Source organism: Heterocephalus glaber, unplaced genomic scaffold (assembly GCF_053883595.1).
Source record: "Heterocephalus glaber isolate CG9 unplaced genomic scaffold, H.glaber_assembly_v1.0 deba00001509, whole genome shotgun sequence".
Classification (NCBI taxonomy): Eukaryota; Metazoa; Chordata; class Mammalia; order Rodentia; family Bathyergidae; genus Heterocephalus; species Heterocephalus glaber.
In genome coordinates, this window is record NW_028258325.1 from 57,450,914 (window position 1) to 57,465,668 (window position 14,755).

Consider the following 14,755-nt stretch of genomic DNA (forward strand, 5'->3'; position numbering starts at 1 on the left):
CATGCTAAGGTTGCTAAGATCTACTCTACAAAAGGTATTCTCAGAAAGATTTTATTACAGTATACTGTTACAACTTCTCTTTTATATTATGATCACTGTTAATCTCTTAATGTGCTTACTTACAATTAAGCTTTATCATAGGTATGTATGAAGAGGAGAAAACTCCGAGATACCGGCTCAGGGCTATTTGCAGTTTCAGGCATCTTCTATGGGTCTTAGAATGCAACCCTCGAAAATAAGGAGCAACTACTATAAACAGAAACCACATTCAAAGCCAGTAACAAGCCAAATGAATAAAAGTATCTCACCTTGACTGCATTTATAAAATCCAAGAGGGTAAAATCTTCTTTTCCATGTATAGTCCATCTGTCCCAAATTGTAAATGATATTCCATTTCTGTTGTAGAAAAACATTCAGGAAAATATTTAATTTTTCTTCCCTCTAGTAAGAATAAAACAACTGCCTATAGCTCATTATTTGAGTTGGAAATTTGTGAAAAAAGGAATATACAAATTATAAAATATTCTACAGACTATTTCTCCATAGCACCTAACAACTTTGATCTCGCATTCATGATCCTGTCAGTGACTCCTTACAAATCAGTTGTCATAGCGTTCTGCTGTCTTCTCTTTGTAAATAGCTTGCTTGAGGCATTCACTGTGTGGATGATATAGTCTACTATTACTGGATATCTGGGTTGTTCCAATTACTGGGTATTATAACCAATGTCAGAATGATTATCTGGCATAAATGTAATTTAAGATGTGTGCAAATATATTTGCAAATTTGAAATACAGTGCCATATTTCCCCTACTACGAATTATTCTCTTTTGCACTCACATAAGTAATGTATAAACGCCTGATTTTTTTCCTATTTTCCTGCCACATAATTTCTTTCCACGAGTTTTTGGTTGCTGCCAACCTGAAAAGTATAAAATAGAGCCCCAGGAGTTATTTTCCTTTGTCTGAGGCTTGTAGAATTAGATCCTAAATACCATAATCCACAGTCAGACACCACTGTGCCTTCTAACTCATTGGGTTCTATCTAGATCCAGATGAGCCTATGCAGTATAATGCTAAATTGTGTGGAAGATCAAATGCTGTAAGAGTTCTTTAGCTAGTTTAGCCAGAAATGCTCCATGAAGATGGGGTTTGACATACTTTCGAACTGATGACAAGAATTTACACATACAGAAGAAAAGGAGAGGCAACACCAATATTTATCCCTTTTAAAAGGTGAAACATTGATCTCATTCTCATTATACAAGAGAAACAGAGCTATGTACACACCTGATTTCAGTTTTTCTGACTTCAGATGTCTCTGTAAATACTATAATTGGAATGGCTAAGTTAAGGAAACAATTTTTGTATGCTTCAAATGGAAAGCCACCAGTTATTTTGATCATCTCCAAGGCGACCTAGGTAAAAGCAAATCATCTGATTACATAAATAGCCTAAAATAATTCTAGACATTAATTGGATCTTTTCAGTTTTCTAAAGTTCTTTTCAAGTATTTTTCTGAAACAGTAAAAGTAGTTATAAGATTAGAGTAATACATATTTCTTTTATAGGTCTCTGTATTTTTAATATTTTACTTTCAAACTTTCAATCTGTTCTATACAAAGTAAATAATTACTTAAAAACTGTAAATGTAATCTTGCTACTCTGAAAGCAAAAGCCAAAACTTAATTCTGAATTACTTAAAAGTTTAAGGCAATTCTTTTTTTTTAATTCATTCAAGAAAAAGAGTACTTACTTTATATAGAGATACAAAGATGACTGATTACTACCTATAAAGTTATAATCTATTAACTAAACTTTTATGTTAAAATGTTTATGCACATAAAACCTCAAAATAAATTACTGTATTTTCAGAAGTACCTTGACATTTAAAATTATACGATCCTCTATCTCTAAGGGATTAGTTGGGGTTGGTATGATGGGGAACACAGGAAACAGGCAGTGAAAAAGGAACATTTTAATTCAAAGAATAAGCTTACCAAACCAGAAACTGCAGCAGTGGATGTTGCAATGGCAGGTATAATTTTACCAGCTATGCGCTTGGTTTTGAAACGGTCGGCTGGTTCAATGTTATACATTCTGGCACGGAGATTGGATGCAGCTGTGATGAAATCTATGTGTCCATTACTGTCATCATCTTTCTCAAATGAAAGCACTGCCATCTGAAGGTCACCTGAATTGCAACCAGAAGAACAAAATTCTCTAGTTAGGTAAAGGTTCTGCTAGATAAAAAGCAATGTTGCTTCACTACTTTCAAAGATTCCCTTTATGTTTTTAAACAACTGAAAATTTTTCTGAAAATCCAGGCAACTGAAATTATAGAATGATATGCAAATGATGGTTTTAATACCAACAAATTATAGAAGTTTTACTATTAAAAATAAACCCTGGAGATGCATGTGCACCTGCACAGGAGTCAAAATTGAAATAGAGCTGGCGGTGGCCCAGGAGGGCTGGCGGGGGCAGACCCTGGAGATAATTGCTGTTCTAGGTCACCCCAAGTTGGGAGGTGTCTTCTGTGTGGTACAGAGCATCGCCTTGAGAGAAGCTGAGGCGGTCCCAGCACCTGGAAGGAAGCTCCCCCGCCGCCATCCCAAGCTCCTAGGGCAGAGAAGCTGAGGCAGTCCCAGCACCCAGAAGGAAGCTCCCCCACCACCATCCCAAGCTCCTAGGGCAGAGAAGCTGAGCCGCATGGGTGCCAGAAGAACACTTCCCCCGACCTGGAAATGAGAAGACACATAAACAAGCCTCAAAAACAGACTTCTGGATCACCTACAGCAACCCCAAAGGGAAATGAGATGGAACAATCGAATACTCAGCCACCTGGACTCTCTGAACTGGCAACAAAAGAGGATCTGGGAAAAATGAAATCAGAAATAATTACTCAGATAACAGCAAAGATTTTGTTCATGGTGCAAGACATGATTAATAAATCTAGAGAGGACACAGATAAAAAAATAGAGGAGCTGAGGAACATGATGGAATCCCAACGTAAGAAAGAAATGGAATCCATAGAATAGATGCAAACAGATTTCCAGGAGATTAAAAACTCCATTGAAAGTCTGCGCAGCAGAATGAACCAATCTGAGGGTAGAATTTCAGATATAGAAGAAAAGGTTGCAATTAGTGACCAGGAAAAGAAAAACTGCTTTAAAATTGTAAAGGAACATGAGAAATCAATCCAGCAGCTGCTAGACGATGCAAAGAAGAACGTAAGACTGATTGGAGTCAATGAAGAAAGAGGAGAGAGTGCAGATGACATAAAAAAAAACCGTTCACAGAAGTGATGGCATAAAACTTCCCAAGGAGGGGAAAAGAACTTGACATACAGATAACTGAGGCATATAGGACTCCAGCTAGCCTAAATCAAAAAAAATCTACACATAAGCACATAATAGTTAGGATTCCAGAAATCCAACAGAAGAACAAAATTCTACAAGCAGTGAGAGAAAAGAAACAAATCACATACAAAGGAAAGCCCATCAGAATCACAGCAGACTTCTCAATGCAAACTCTCGAGGCAAGAAGAGCATGGAGTGATGTATTTCAAGCCCTAAAGGAAAACAGCCTCCAACCCAGATTGATGTACCCTGCAAAACTATCTTTCAAAATTGATGGAGAAATAAGATACTTTCATGATAAAGAGCACCTCAGGAACTTCATGAATATCAAACCGGCACTCCAAAAAATTTTAGACAATACCCTAGGAAAAGACAATGAGGATCACAACCCCAGGAAACCCAGCAGAATGAATCCATTGGGCATGACAAATTAAATGCAAAGGGGGAGAATCCAACAAAAACAAAAAGTCATGACAAGGCTTTTAAAACTTTTGACTTCATCTCCCTAATGAGTGTATAATTCAATCTTGTTATTGTACTGATTAGTATTTTTCTGATTCTAGAGTTGCACAACCTTTCCTTGTGCTATACTGGCTATTTATCATCTTCTTATGTCTACATTTTAATTGGGTTGTCTATTAATGAGCTCTAAGAATTCTTTATATATTCTGGTCATAAGTTATATGCATTGTAAATATGGTCTGTTTAAGGACTACTTTTCATTTTAATGATGTCATTTAAAGTTCTAAATTTTGATGGGATCTCATTTATCAATTTTTTTCTTTTATACATCATGTCTTTTGTATCCTAGGTAGTTCTTGCCTACCCTGAATTCATAAACATTTTCCCTTATAATTTCTTCTTAAAGTTTTATACTTTTAGGCTTTCATATTTAGGTTCATAGATCCCTTCAAGTTATTTTCATGTATGGAAAAAAAGGGTTGAGGTTAATTTTTTATATATGGATACCAGGTGTTCTAGTGCCGTTTGCTGAAAACACCAACTCTTCCTCGGCTCTTCAATTGAGTTTATATTCTATAAAAAGCTAATGTTAAATAATCTTTCAAAACTCAGTGGACCATATATGTGTGGTTCTACTTCTAGATTCTCTGTTTTATTCCAATGATCGATCTATATGTCTTTCCTTACACCAACACTGCCTTGATTACTATAGCTTTAGAAGAAGTCTTAAAATTAGGTACTAAATGTCTTCCAACACTGTTTTTGTTTTTGGTTTTTTTTTAACTTTTCTAGGTCTTTTGTATTCCCACATAACGTTAAATTTCAATATATAATTCTTCCTTTATAGCCAAGTATACACAGACCTGAATTTTTATATAGACCTTGTGTTTTCTAATCCTGCTAAATTCAAATACAATTCTAGGGGCTCCTAGAGATTTCTTAGTATTTTCTCTGTAGATGATCATTTCATCTACATATAAAGATTTTACTTCTACCTTGCCAATCCTATCCTAATTGTGTCATTTTGTTGTCAGACTATTTTGGTGGGGCCTAGGTTTCAACGTTTAGTGGACAGATAAAGAGTAAACATATCTGCTCTTGTTCCCCACCTTAAGGAGAAAGCATTGTATCTTCTTCATTCATATAAGGTGTTCTCGCTGGAAGTATGGAGTACCTGTCTTTAATCTGTTGAGAAGTTTCTGTTCTACTTCTAGTCTCCTGATAGCTTTTACCATGACCAGCTGTAGAATTTAGTCCAATACTTTTTCTCCAACTAGTGACAGGATTATATGGCTTTTTCCTTTCCTCTGTTAAAATGATGACTTTTGGGGGTGGATCTTCCAATGCTGAACCAACACTGACATCCCTATAACAAAACCACTTTCTACATCCTGCCAGATCTGACTTTTAATAGCTTGTTTTGTTAAACAAATTTCTATCCATGTTCATACTTTCTTCTTCTATTATCTTTATTCAGTTTTAGGATTAGCACAATGTTGAGTTCCTAAAATGAGGGGAGACGTGTTCTTTCTTTTTTCTGCTTTAATTGTTTGATATAATTTATCAGTTAAAATGTATTATGAGCCTGCTGTTGTCGTATAGGTAGGGTTTCAACCTAGGAATATACTTTAATAGGTCCTATTCAAGTTTTATATTTCCTCCAGAGTTAGTTTAATTCATGTGTCTTCCACGGTATTTCTTAGAAGTTGTCGAATTTATTTCAAAAAAGATTTCTGAAATATGCTTTCTATATCCTTTTAAATTCTGTAAAATCTGTGGTAATGTCTCCTAGATCTTGATATTATAATTTTAAAAATGTATACTTGATATTGTGTAACAGGAAGAAAAGGTCTAAACATGCAGGGGAAGAGGGAGGGGTAGGGAAAAAGAAAAAAGGGAAAAGAAAAAATATGAGAAAAGGAAAAAAATGGAAACAAAGTCTTTGCAAATAGGGAAGGGTGGAGGGGGTGAAGGGAGGGCAGGGGAAGGGGGAAAAAAAAGAACCAAGATACTCATGTAATGGTAGAAGATCCCAATGATGAATGTAACTGTATTTTATACCGAAAAGGTACCAGTAAACTTAATGGGGAAAAAAAACAAAAACAAAAAATAAACCCTTCCAGTAAATACCAAAATGAAAAAGCATGGACCATATAACTGCTGCCAAGTGGTTTATAATAAAAAAAAATCAACATCTGCTCTTATTCAAAACGTATCTATTTGAAAGATTTCTAGATCAGTCATTTCCAAAATCAATCCAATGTTTATTATTCTAAAATTATTTTCCCTGAAATTTTACTGGATCATGCATAAAATCCCAAAAGACTGGAAACCACTGATTTATGTAACAAAAGATGGTGAAAAAATAGCTGTTTTTTTAAAAGCTGAAAGTTCAATTTTACTATATTTTGATATTTAAGATCACTAAGCAGGGGTGTATTTAGATGAGTTTGCATTCTATCAATAATTATAGACAATAAGAACCTAAGAAGAGTTCTGTATGATTGTTTATCCTGAAGTGATTTAAATGAATCTGTCTCAAGATTAGTCTCCACAAAGACCCCATTCACCTGAAATTATAATTCCTCAAAAACAGGAGGTATTTGCTTGTGTTTTCAGAGCTGCTCACTATCTGCAGGACTAAAACAGTCAGAACTGCTGTAACAGAGCAGTTATGTGATTTGGAGAATTCAATTTCAATATTTGAAGGTAGAGTCATGGTGGGGAAAATGATGAATTTATTCACCAAGATGAACAGTAACTTTCATGTTATCATGGCATCAACTTATATTATTACTGGCATATAGTCCCACAGACTGTTCAGTATGGAGTTTAGTGAAAATGAAAGTCCATCTAATTCAAAACAGTTTAATAAAGAGTTTCCCTTACTTTTGGTAGCTTCATTAGATGAAATAGCTTTTTCTAGTTGGAAAGCAGCATTCCTCTCATCTTCACTGCTAACAGGAACATGATCTGGTTTCCGTGCAGTTTCATCTGTTTGAACCACCTTTAAATATATGTGTATATATTTATTAACATTACCACATCCCACATTTAACTTTGGTTACTATTTATGTGTTTTATCAAATAGATCATAAAGAGAAAATATTTCCTCCATATATATTTTAATCAGATTATAATCATTACAATCCAATGTATTTTACATCTTCCTTAATAAGCAATATTATTTATGTATTTGTTTATTATCTGCCATCTCACATTGGCATGTAAACTCTATTAAGAACAGGGCTCTTTACCTTGTTCACTGAGATTTCCACGATGTCTAAAATAAATCACTTTTATATTACATGTTAAAAGTATTTTTTGAACAGTTTATACAGATTTCTTAAAATTTCACAATAAAATGAAGTTCATATTAAAAAATTTCATTCTAACAAATCTACTTTATCTTAAATCATACCACTGTAATAGCACAGAGCTATTTTATGTAGTAAAAGAAATTGAAGAAATCTTCAGAAAATAACCCTTAAGGGCCAGGGATTTAGCTCAGTGGCTTCACCGCCTGCTATGCAAGCACAAAGACCCTAGTTCAATCCCGGGTACCAAAAAAAAAAAAAGAAAAGAAAAGAACCCTTAAATACGGATTTTTGGCAAGAAATTCCATCTAAAAGAATGTCTTCTTTCATATATAAATGTAACATTACTGAGGGTGTACATATCACAAATAATTTATCCTTAGAAATTACTCATTGGATAACTCATGAAAGCAGTAAAGTCAATATTGTGCATCAAAAAACCAGCTTTATCATTACTTCATGTCCAACTGATTCCTAGCTGTAGAGTCTGTGACTAGAAATGTTAGCTTCAGTGTGAGCTGCTTTAGGGAATTGTTTAAAAACACCATAATTCATATTAAAACAATAGCTAAATTGCTCAGGAAGTTTTAGTACCACTGAACTTTGACACAAGAAGCAATCCAAGCCAGAAAACATATTGAAGCAAGAGCAGTAATGCTCAATAAAGTTACTGAAGCATGTTTCCTTGGCTTCTAGTCTAGTTTTGTCAATTGAAAGATGGGTTGGGAATCTTCTTTATATGAGACTTCTGCCTATGCTTATTCTATATTTATTCTTTATAGGCTACATGTCATGAACACTTCATTCATCAAACTGTCTATTTGTGTGAAATCAACTGCTTATAAGACTTGTTTTTCCCTAAAATAAAAATGTAAAATGGAAGACTGCACACACCCTTCTTCCTTGAATCTTGTAAGGAGGCAGTCCTTATTTCACCTTTTCTGGTATAACTAAAGGATAAGAGTAAGAAAAAGTTGTGCCGTGGATGATTTTTAAAGTGCATAAAAGAGAAGCACATACTTTACTTGTGAAAAAGAAAAGTACTTAATGTTTTTAAACTTTCATATCTACACTGCCTACAGTTTTTCTTTATGAATAATCTGCATCTCTTTTCTTTCCAAAATATCTGCTGGGCAAGATCCCAATCCTAGCTACGTTATATCCAATTTTCCCCTGATCTTGCACTACAATCCCACCCAAGAAACTAAATGTGGCTGAAGCCACAGCTTTATTTAGTGGAATATATTGTTTATTACTATTAAGTGGATCCTCTGTGCCATATCGCAATTTTGCTGTATCTTTCAAGTGACTTTTCTATCCTTCTCAGCAATTATTTCATACTTTCTTTGTTCTGCTCTAATTTCCTTACCTTCTTGTCTCCTTCACTCTGAGCTACTAAGCCTGCTTCTATTTCAACTAAGAAAATAACCTTTTTTTCTCTTCTCACATTCCAATTTCAATCTGTTAGAAATTCACTGAGTACTATTGGAAAGTATAGAGACTCCAATCCTTTCTTGTCACATTCCCATTATCTACTACTTCATTCCAACCACTCATGTGTTGCCTATATTATTGTAGTAAATTCCTAGTTGCTTTTCCTGCTTTCTCTGTGTCCCATACTCTTAAAAGCCAGAGTCCTCCTTTAAAACACAAGTCATATTGTGTTACTCCTCTGCTTAAAATCCTTCATTTGCTTATTTCACAGTAAAACACAAAATAGTTTTCACAACTCAACCACCTCTCAAATCTCACTGCTTCCCACTCTCTCCCCTAGGAAAGTCCAGGTCTGAACAGGCTTTCACTGCCCCTTTCTCTGTACTTGTTTCTTCTGGACTGCTCCCTCATCAGATATTAGCATGACTCATCCCTCACTTCCTTCCAGTTTCTGTTCAGATTTTAACATTATCAGAGGCTTTCCCTTTTCATCTTGTATAAAATGATATCAGAGCCAACATTCTTTTCCTTATTTTAACTTTCTTAGCACTTATGTCTTCATTTCAATGTTATATATTTATTGGCATTTTAAAAAAAAATCATCCTTCTCCATCCCACTGGAATATAATCTCCACAAGACAAGTACTTTGCTCACTGTGGAATTCTCCAGGTTGACAATGAAACCTGACACAAGCAGAAGTTCAGTAACCATTACATAAATGAATTTCTAAACTTACCTTATTGGATGGCTTAAATTCCTGAATCTTTACTTTTGAAAGAATATTCATGAGGCCATCTACTGTTAAGTCCTATTTTAAAGAAAGTAATTTAATCAACAAGCATATTGTTCTAATTCTGAATTCTAAAGCTAGACATCCTGTAAAAGGTCCTTAGTCATTCCAAACTATGTGAATATCTGTCATCTGAATATTCTGACTATTCCATTTGCCTTTATTTCTATAAAAGTAACAGCCATAATTAGCAAAACAAACCTGAAATCTCTCAAAACTATACTTAACCCTTCATCTGTTATCAGTAACAATGGTGTGTTAAGAGTATGAGTATGCTGATAAGGGAGAAAGGTCGACACATGAAGCATTTTTAGATTTCATAATGATAATGTCTAGGAATATTTTTAAGTTGCTATGAAATGGCTCATTGTGGCTTTTTTAGAATAACTAGGATAGCTGGATCTGATAAACAGGTTATAAATATTTTAAAAATAAAGGACGACTGCATTAAAATATAGCTGTCTCATTACTTAATTCAGAAAGAAAAATCCAACTTCTGCTTAATAGTGCAATGAATGTTTATATTCTGTTGAATTAGAATGGGCAATAAGACAACAAAATTAAAAATTTACAGTACATAGAATGACATATCATTAAAACACATTTTGATTCAATTAACTAATTCTAAACCAGTTGTGCATCAATGGCTACAGTTTGAAGAATATCTTACCTTTTCTACAAATGGAATGCAGTATACTGCAGCATAAAGTTTTGCAGCACTCTGAAGGAAACTGAGGTGCCTTTTGAAATTAAAATATAAAGCCAAGTTTGAATGCAGTCTTTGAAGGTATTTAATTCCTTAGCAAATTCAGCTTTTAAAATTATAATTGAGGAAAAATCACCACAGATTTTTTTTGTTACAGGATTAATTTTTAAAAGACAACGAAATTCTAATCTAGACCAAAACATTACAGAAGCTATAGAAGGGAAAATGTCAGATGTTTAGCCTTAAAAACACTAGTAATATTCAGGTAGTCATCACAACTACTTTGAGGCAAGAAGTGATTGGAGCATAAAAATTAGACTAGTGCAGTGATGGCGAAACTTTTAGAGCTTTCAATGACAACGAACAGCTGGCTGCAGCATGTGTGCCACAGGTTTGCCACCATTGGACTAGTGGAAGAAAATTCACTTTAATTTACAAGAAAATATTATATGCTAAAGAGTGTATATTAGGTTCAAATGAGTTTGTTTACAACAGACAAAGAAATGAGTTTATAAACATAAAAAGCTTACGCCTTATAGGAGAAGCAGTTCAGGATAAGGTGACTGGCAGACTAAAACAAGCACCTTTTGAGAAAATTAACCAAAGAGCTATTTGCTGAAAGGAAGATTAGTGAAGGCAAGTTAAGTGTATTTTGTTTTCATGGTACCACGAATTGATCTCTGGGTCTTCTCTATATCTCTGGCCACTTTTTTCAGTTTTTGAGACCCGGTCTCACTAAAGCTGCCCAGGGTGGGCCCAAACTTGCAGTCTTCCTGCCTTGCCTCCTGAGTGCTAGAATTGCAGGCATGCGCCACCATTCCTGGCTAGGTTAAGTGTTTAAAATATATGCCCCTGAATATAAATCTAATGCGTGCATGTAGGTATTTCTGCAGAGACCAGCTCCTTTGAAAGCATTTGAGATCACTTAGGGAGATACTCAGTAATAACTCCTTCCTCCACATAACTAAAGATCCTTAGCTTTATTAAATACAAAATGTTTACTGTCATTTTACTTTTTTGTGGACAAAGTCAAAGAATTGATTTTGGCTTTACCGTAGAATAGATACCATAAATAATGAAATTATCTACCATGTAAATAAATGCATTTACATTTGTGTAGCAACAAAGATTGTGACTGAACTCTCTGAATAACAGGGGTATAATCATTTAACATTAAAAACTCTGCAATGTACAGTTAAAAAATTTATATTTATACTCACAAAGGCTCATTTAAGTCAAATTTTAATGGAGACGGTGGCCTCTTTGGTGATTGCCAAAACAAACCTAATGAAAAACTATATTAGTCTCAACATATATACATATACATCAGTAAGAAATTAAGATAAAAACTTCTTAACACTTGCTTATACTTACTGCCATCTTTTAATCGTGTGTCCAGAGGAAAACAGTGAAGAAGCTGAAGCGCCTAAAGAAAAATAAAATGAAGTAAAAATGAAATGAATGAATGAATGAAAAATGAATGAAATGACTGAAAAACAAAATGAATTATTTAATATTATCTGAGCAAAAACATTTTCTAAAATTAAAAGTAAAAATTTTTTATGTGTTGTAAATATAAACATATGCTTCATAAATCCAAACACATGAGCTTTTCCTCATGAGTCAGGGTCAAGGAGCAGGCGTTTGTTCTCACCACTCTGACTCAACACAGCATTTCAACATAGTATTTCTGAGTCTGCAGACTCTACCAAAAGACTTCAAACTAAACAGACAACACAGTAGGAGGATACAAAATATAAAAATGGGGAACTTTTCCATTCAGCCATGAGAATTCAATGAGAAAGATATCAGGAAAACAAGCCCATTCATAATAGCCTCAATAAAATCCAAACAAACACAAAGCCTACCAATAAACCTAACCAAGGAAGTGAATGACCAATTCAGTGAAAATTAGAAAGTGAAGATACAACGAATACTTACCTCTGTTCATGGATTGTGAGAATATGGTTAAAATGGCCACACTACCAATTTAGTGATACCCATTAAAACACCAATAACAGTCTTTACAGAACTAGGAAAAACAATCCTAAAATTCATTTAAGCATGACATACCCAAATTGCAAAATTAATCTGAAGCAAAAAGAGCAACACTGGAGGCATCATCACAATATCTTATTTGAAAATATACTAAAAATTTATAGTAACAGAAAGATATGACACAAAAAGACATGTAGATGAGGGAACAGAATAGAGGGCCCAGAAATAAGCCCACACATCTACAACCTCAACAAAGGTGCCAAGAGCATATGCTGGAGAAAATAATAGCCTCTTCAGCAAATGGTGTGGGGAAAACTGGACGTCCAGATGTGGAAGATGAAAATTTCATCTATCTCAGTACAAAAACCAACTCAAAATGGATCAAAGACTTTAAAACATGAATCTACTGAAGAAAACACAGATAAAACACAAAACACTTCAAGATACTGAAACAGGCAATGATTTCCTGACTATGACTCAACAGCCTAGGAAATAAAAGCAGGAATTAACAAATGGAATTACATCAAATTAAAAAAGCTTCTGCACAGTAAAGGAAACAACCAACAGAATGAAGAGAAACAACCTACAGAATGAGAGAATATCTTTATTAGCTATTCATCTACAGAGGATTAATATCAAAATTATACAAAGAACTAAATGAAAACCAACAATAAAAGAACAAGTAATCCAATCAACAAACAGGTAAATGATCAAAGCAGATACTTCTCTCTCTTCTTTTTTTTGAGACAGGGTCTCGTTATACAGTTCAAGCTGGCCTTGAACTCGCTATGTAGCACAGACTGGCCTTGAACTCATGGCAATTCTCTTGCCTCAGCTTCTCAAATGTTGAGATTACAGGAGTGTGCCACCATGGCTGACTCTAGATACTTCTCAAAAGAAGTACAGATGAACAGTAAATATGAAAAGATGCTCAAAATCTTTAATCATCAGGGAAATGAAAAAACTGTACTGATTCCACCTTACCCCAGTCAGAATGGCTATTATTATAAAGATAGTAGCTATAATAAATGCTCAGAGGATGTGGAGAAAAAGGAACCAGTATTCCACTATTGGTGGGAATGTAATTTAGTACAGTCACTACATAAAATAATATGGAGGTTCCTCTAAAAACTAAAACTAGAACTACCACATGATTTAGCTATACCATTGCTAGGTATAAACTCAAAAGTAATGAAGTCATCAGACAAGACAGACATCTACATATGCATGTTTAATGAAGCATTATTCACAGTTGCAATATATAGAATCAGTCCAGCTGCCAGTCAATAGAAGAACAGATGAAGAAATCATGCTACATATCCACAATGGAGTATTGTTCTGCCATTATGAAGAACTAAATCATGTCCTTTGGAGGAAAATGGATGGAGGAAGACGCTGAATCAGCCCACTGCAGACAGGCAGGTCTGTGCACGCCCTACTGAGGTCCTGAGTCACGCGGAAGACACCGAATCACCCCACTGCAGACAGGCAGCCACCTGATTCGACATTACCAAGGCGCAGAGGACACCAGACCACCAGACCAAGGTACTGAGTCCCACTGTTCCCGACCCAGAGGTAGGGGCTTCTGAGCCGGCGTCCCACTGCTCCTGGTCCAGAGGAAGGGGCTTCCCGGTCACCATCCCTCCTGCTGCTCCCAGCCCAGAGGAAAGGGCTTTTGGGCCACCTTCTGTCCCGCTGCTCCTGGCCCAAAGGAAGGGGTTTCCCGGCCACCATCCCTCTGGCTGCTCCTAGCCCACAGGAAAGGGCTCTTGGGTCACCATCCCTACCGCTGCTCCAAGCCCCTGTCCCACCTCACCCAGCTCACAGGAGGTAATCCGTGCAGGCGTTAACAGCCCCCCGCCCCAGTCGAAATGAGAAAACACATAAATAAGTCTCAAAACCAGACTTCCAGATCACCTACAGCAACCACAAAGGGAAATGAGATGGAACACTCTGATACTCAACCATCTGGACCCACTGAACTGGCAACAAAAGGGGATCTGGAAAAAATGAAATCAGAAATAATTTCTCAGATTATAGGAGAAATTGTGCCCTTAGTGCAAGACATGACTAATAAATCTAGAGAGGAGCTGAGGAACATGATGGAATCCCAACATAAGAAACAAATGGAATATAAAACAGATGCAAATAGATTTCCAGGACATGAAAAACTCCATTGAAAGTCTACACAGCAGAAGGAGCCAGTGTGAGGACAGAATTTCAGATATAGAAGATAAGATTGCAATTAGTGACCAGGAAAAGAAAAATTGCTTCAAAATTATAAGGGAACACGAGAAATCAATCCAGCAGCTGCTAGATGATGCAAAAAAGAATAACAGAAGACTGATTGGGCTCAAGGAAGAAACAGGAGAGAGTGCAGATGACATAAAAAATCTCTTCACAGAAATAATGGCAGAAAACTTCCCAAGCAGGGGAAAAGAGCTTGACATAGAGATAAGTGAGGCATATAGGACTCCAAATAGCCTTGATCAAAAAAAATCTAAACATAGGCATATAATTGTTAAGATTTCAGAAACACAACAGAAGAACAAAGTTCTCCAAGCAGTGAGAGAAAAGAAACAAATCACATACAAAGGAAAGCCCATCAGAATGACAGCAGACTTCTCAACACAAACCATCAAGGCAAGAAGAGCTTGGAGTGACATATTCCAAGCCCTAAAAGAA

The 14,755-nt window shown here is 35.5% G+C and overlaps 1 protein-coding gene across 1 annotated transcript in view; it reads right to left on the reverse strand.

Annotated features, from left to right (window-relative positions):
* The window catches only part of Uba6 (ubiquitin like modifier activating enzyme 6), a 90,922-nt gene that overhangs the window by 5,044 nt on the left and 71,123 nt on the right, over nucleotides 1-14,755 (reverse strand). The window contains exons 25-32 of the mRNA XM_021262289.2: nucleotides 11,447-11,498; nucleotides 11,293-11,356; nucleotides 10,037-10,106; nucleotides 9,313-9,384; nucleotides 6,714-6,831; nucleotides 2,001-2,194; nucleotides 1,291-1,418; nucleotides 309-396 (exon numbers count right to left, since the gene is read on the reverse strand). Of these exons, the coding sequence (XP_021117948.2) occupies nucleotides 309-396; nucleotides 1,291-1,418; nucleotides 2,001-2,194; nucleotides 6,714-6,831; nucleotides 9,313-9,384; nucleotides 10,037-10,106; nucleotides 11,293-11,356; nucleotides 11,447-11,498 (786 nt within the window). The remainder of the gene's footprint in view (nucleotides 1-308; nucleotides 397-1,290; nucleotides 1,419-2,000; nucleotides 2,195-6,713; nucleotides 6,832-9,312; nucleotides 9,385-10,036; nucleotides 10,107-11,292; nucleotides 11,357-11,446; nucleotides 11,499-14,755) is intronic.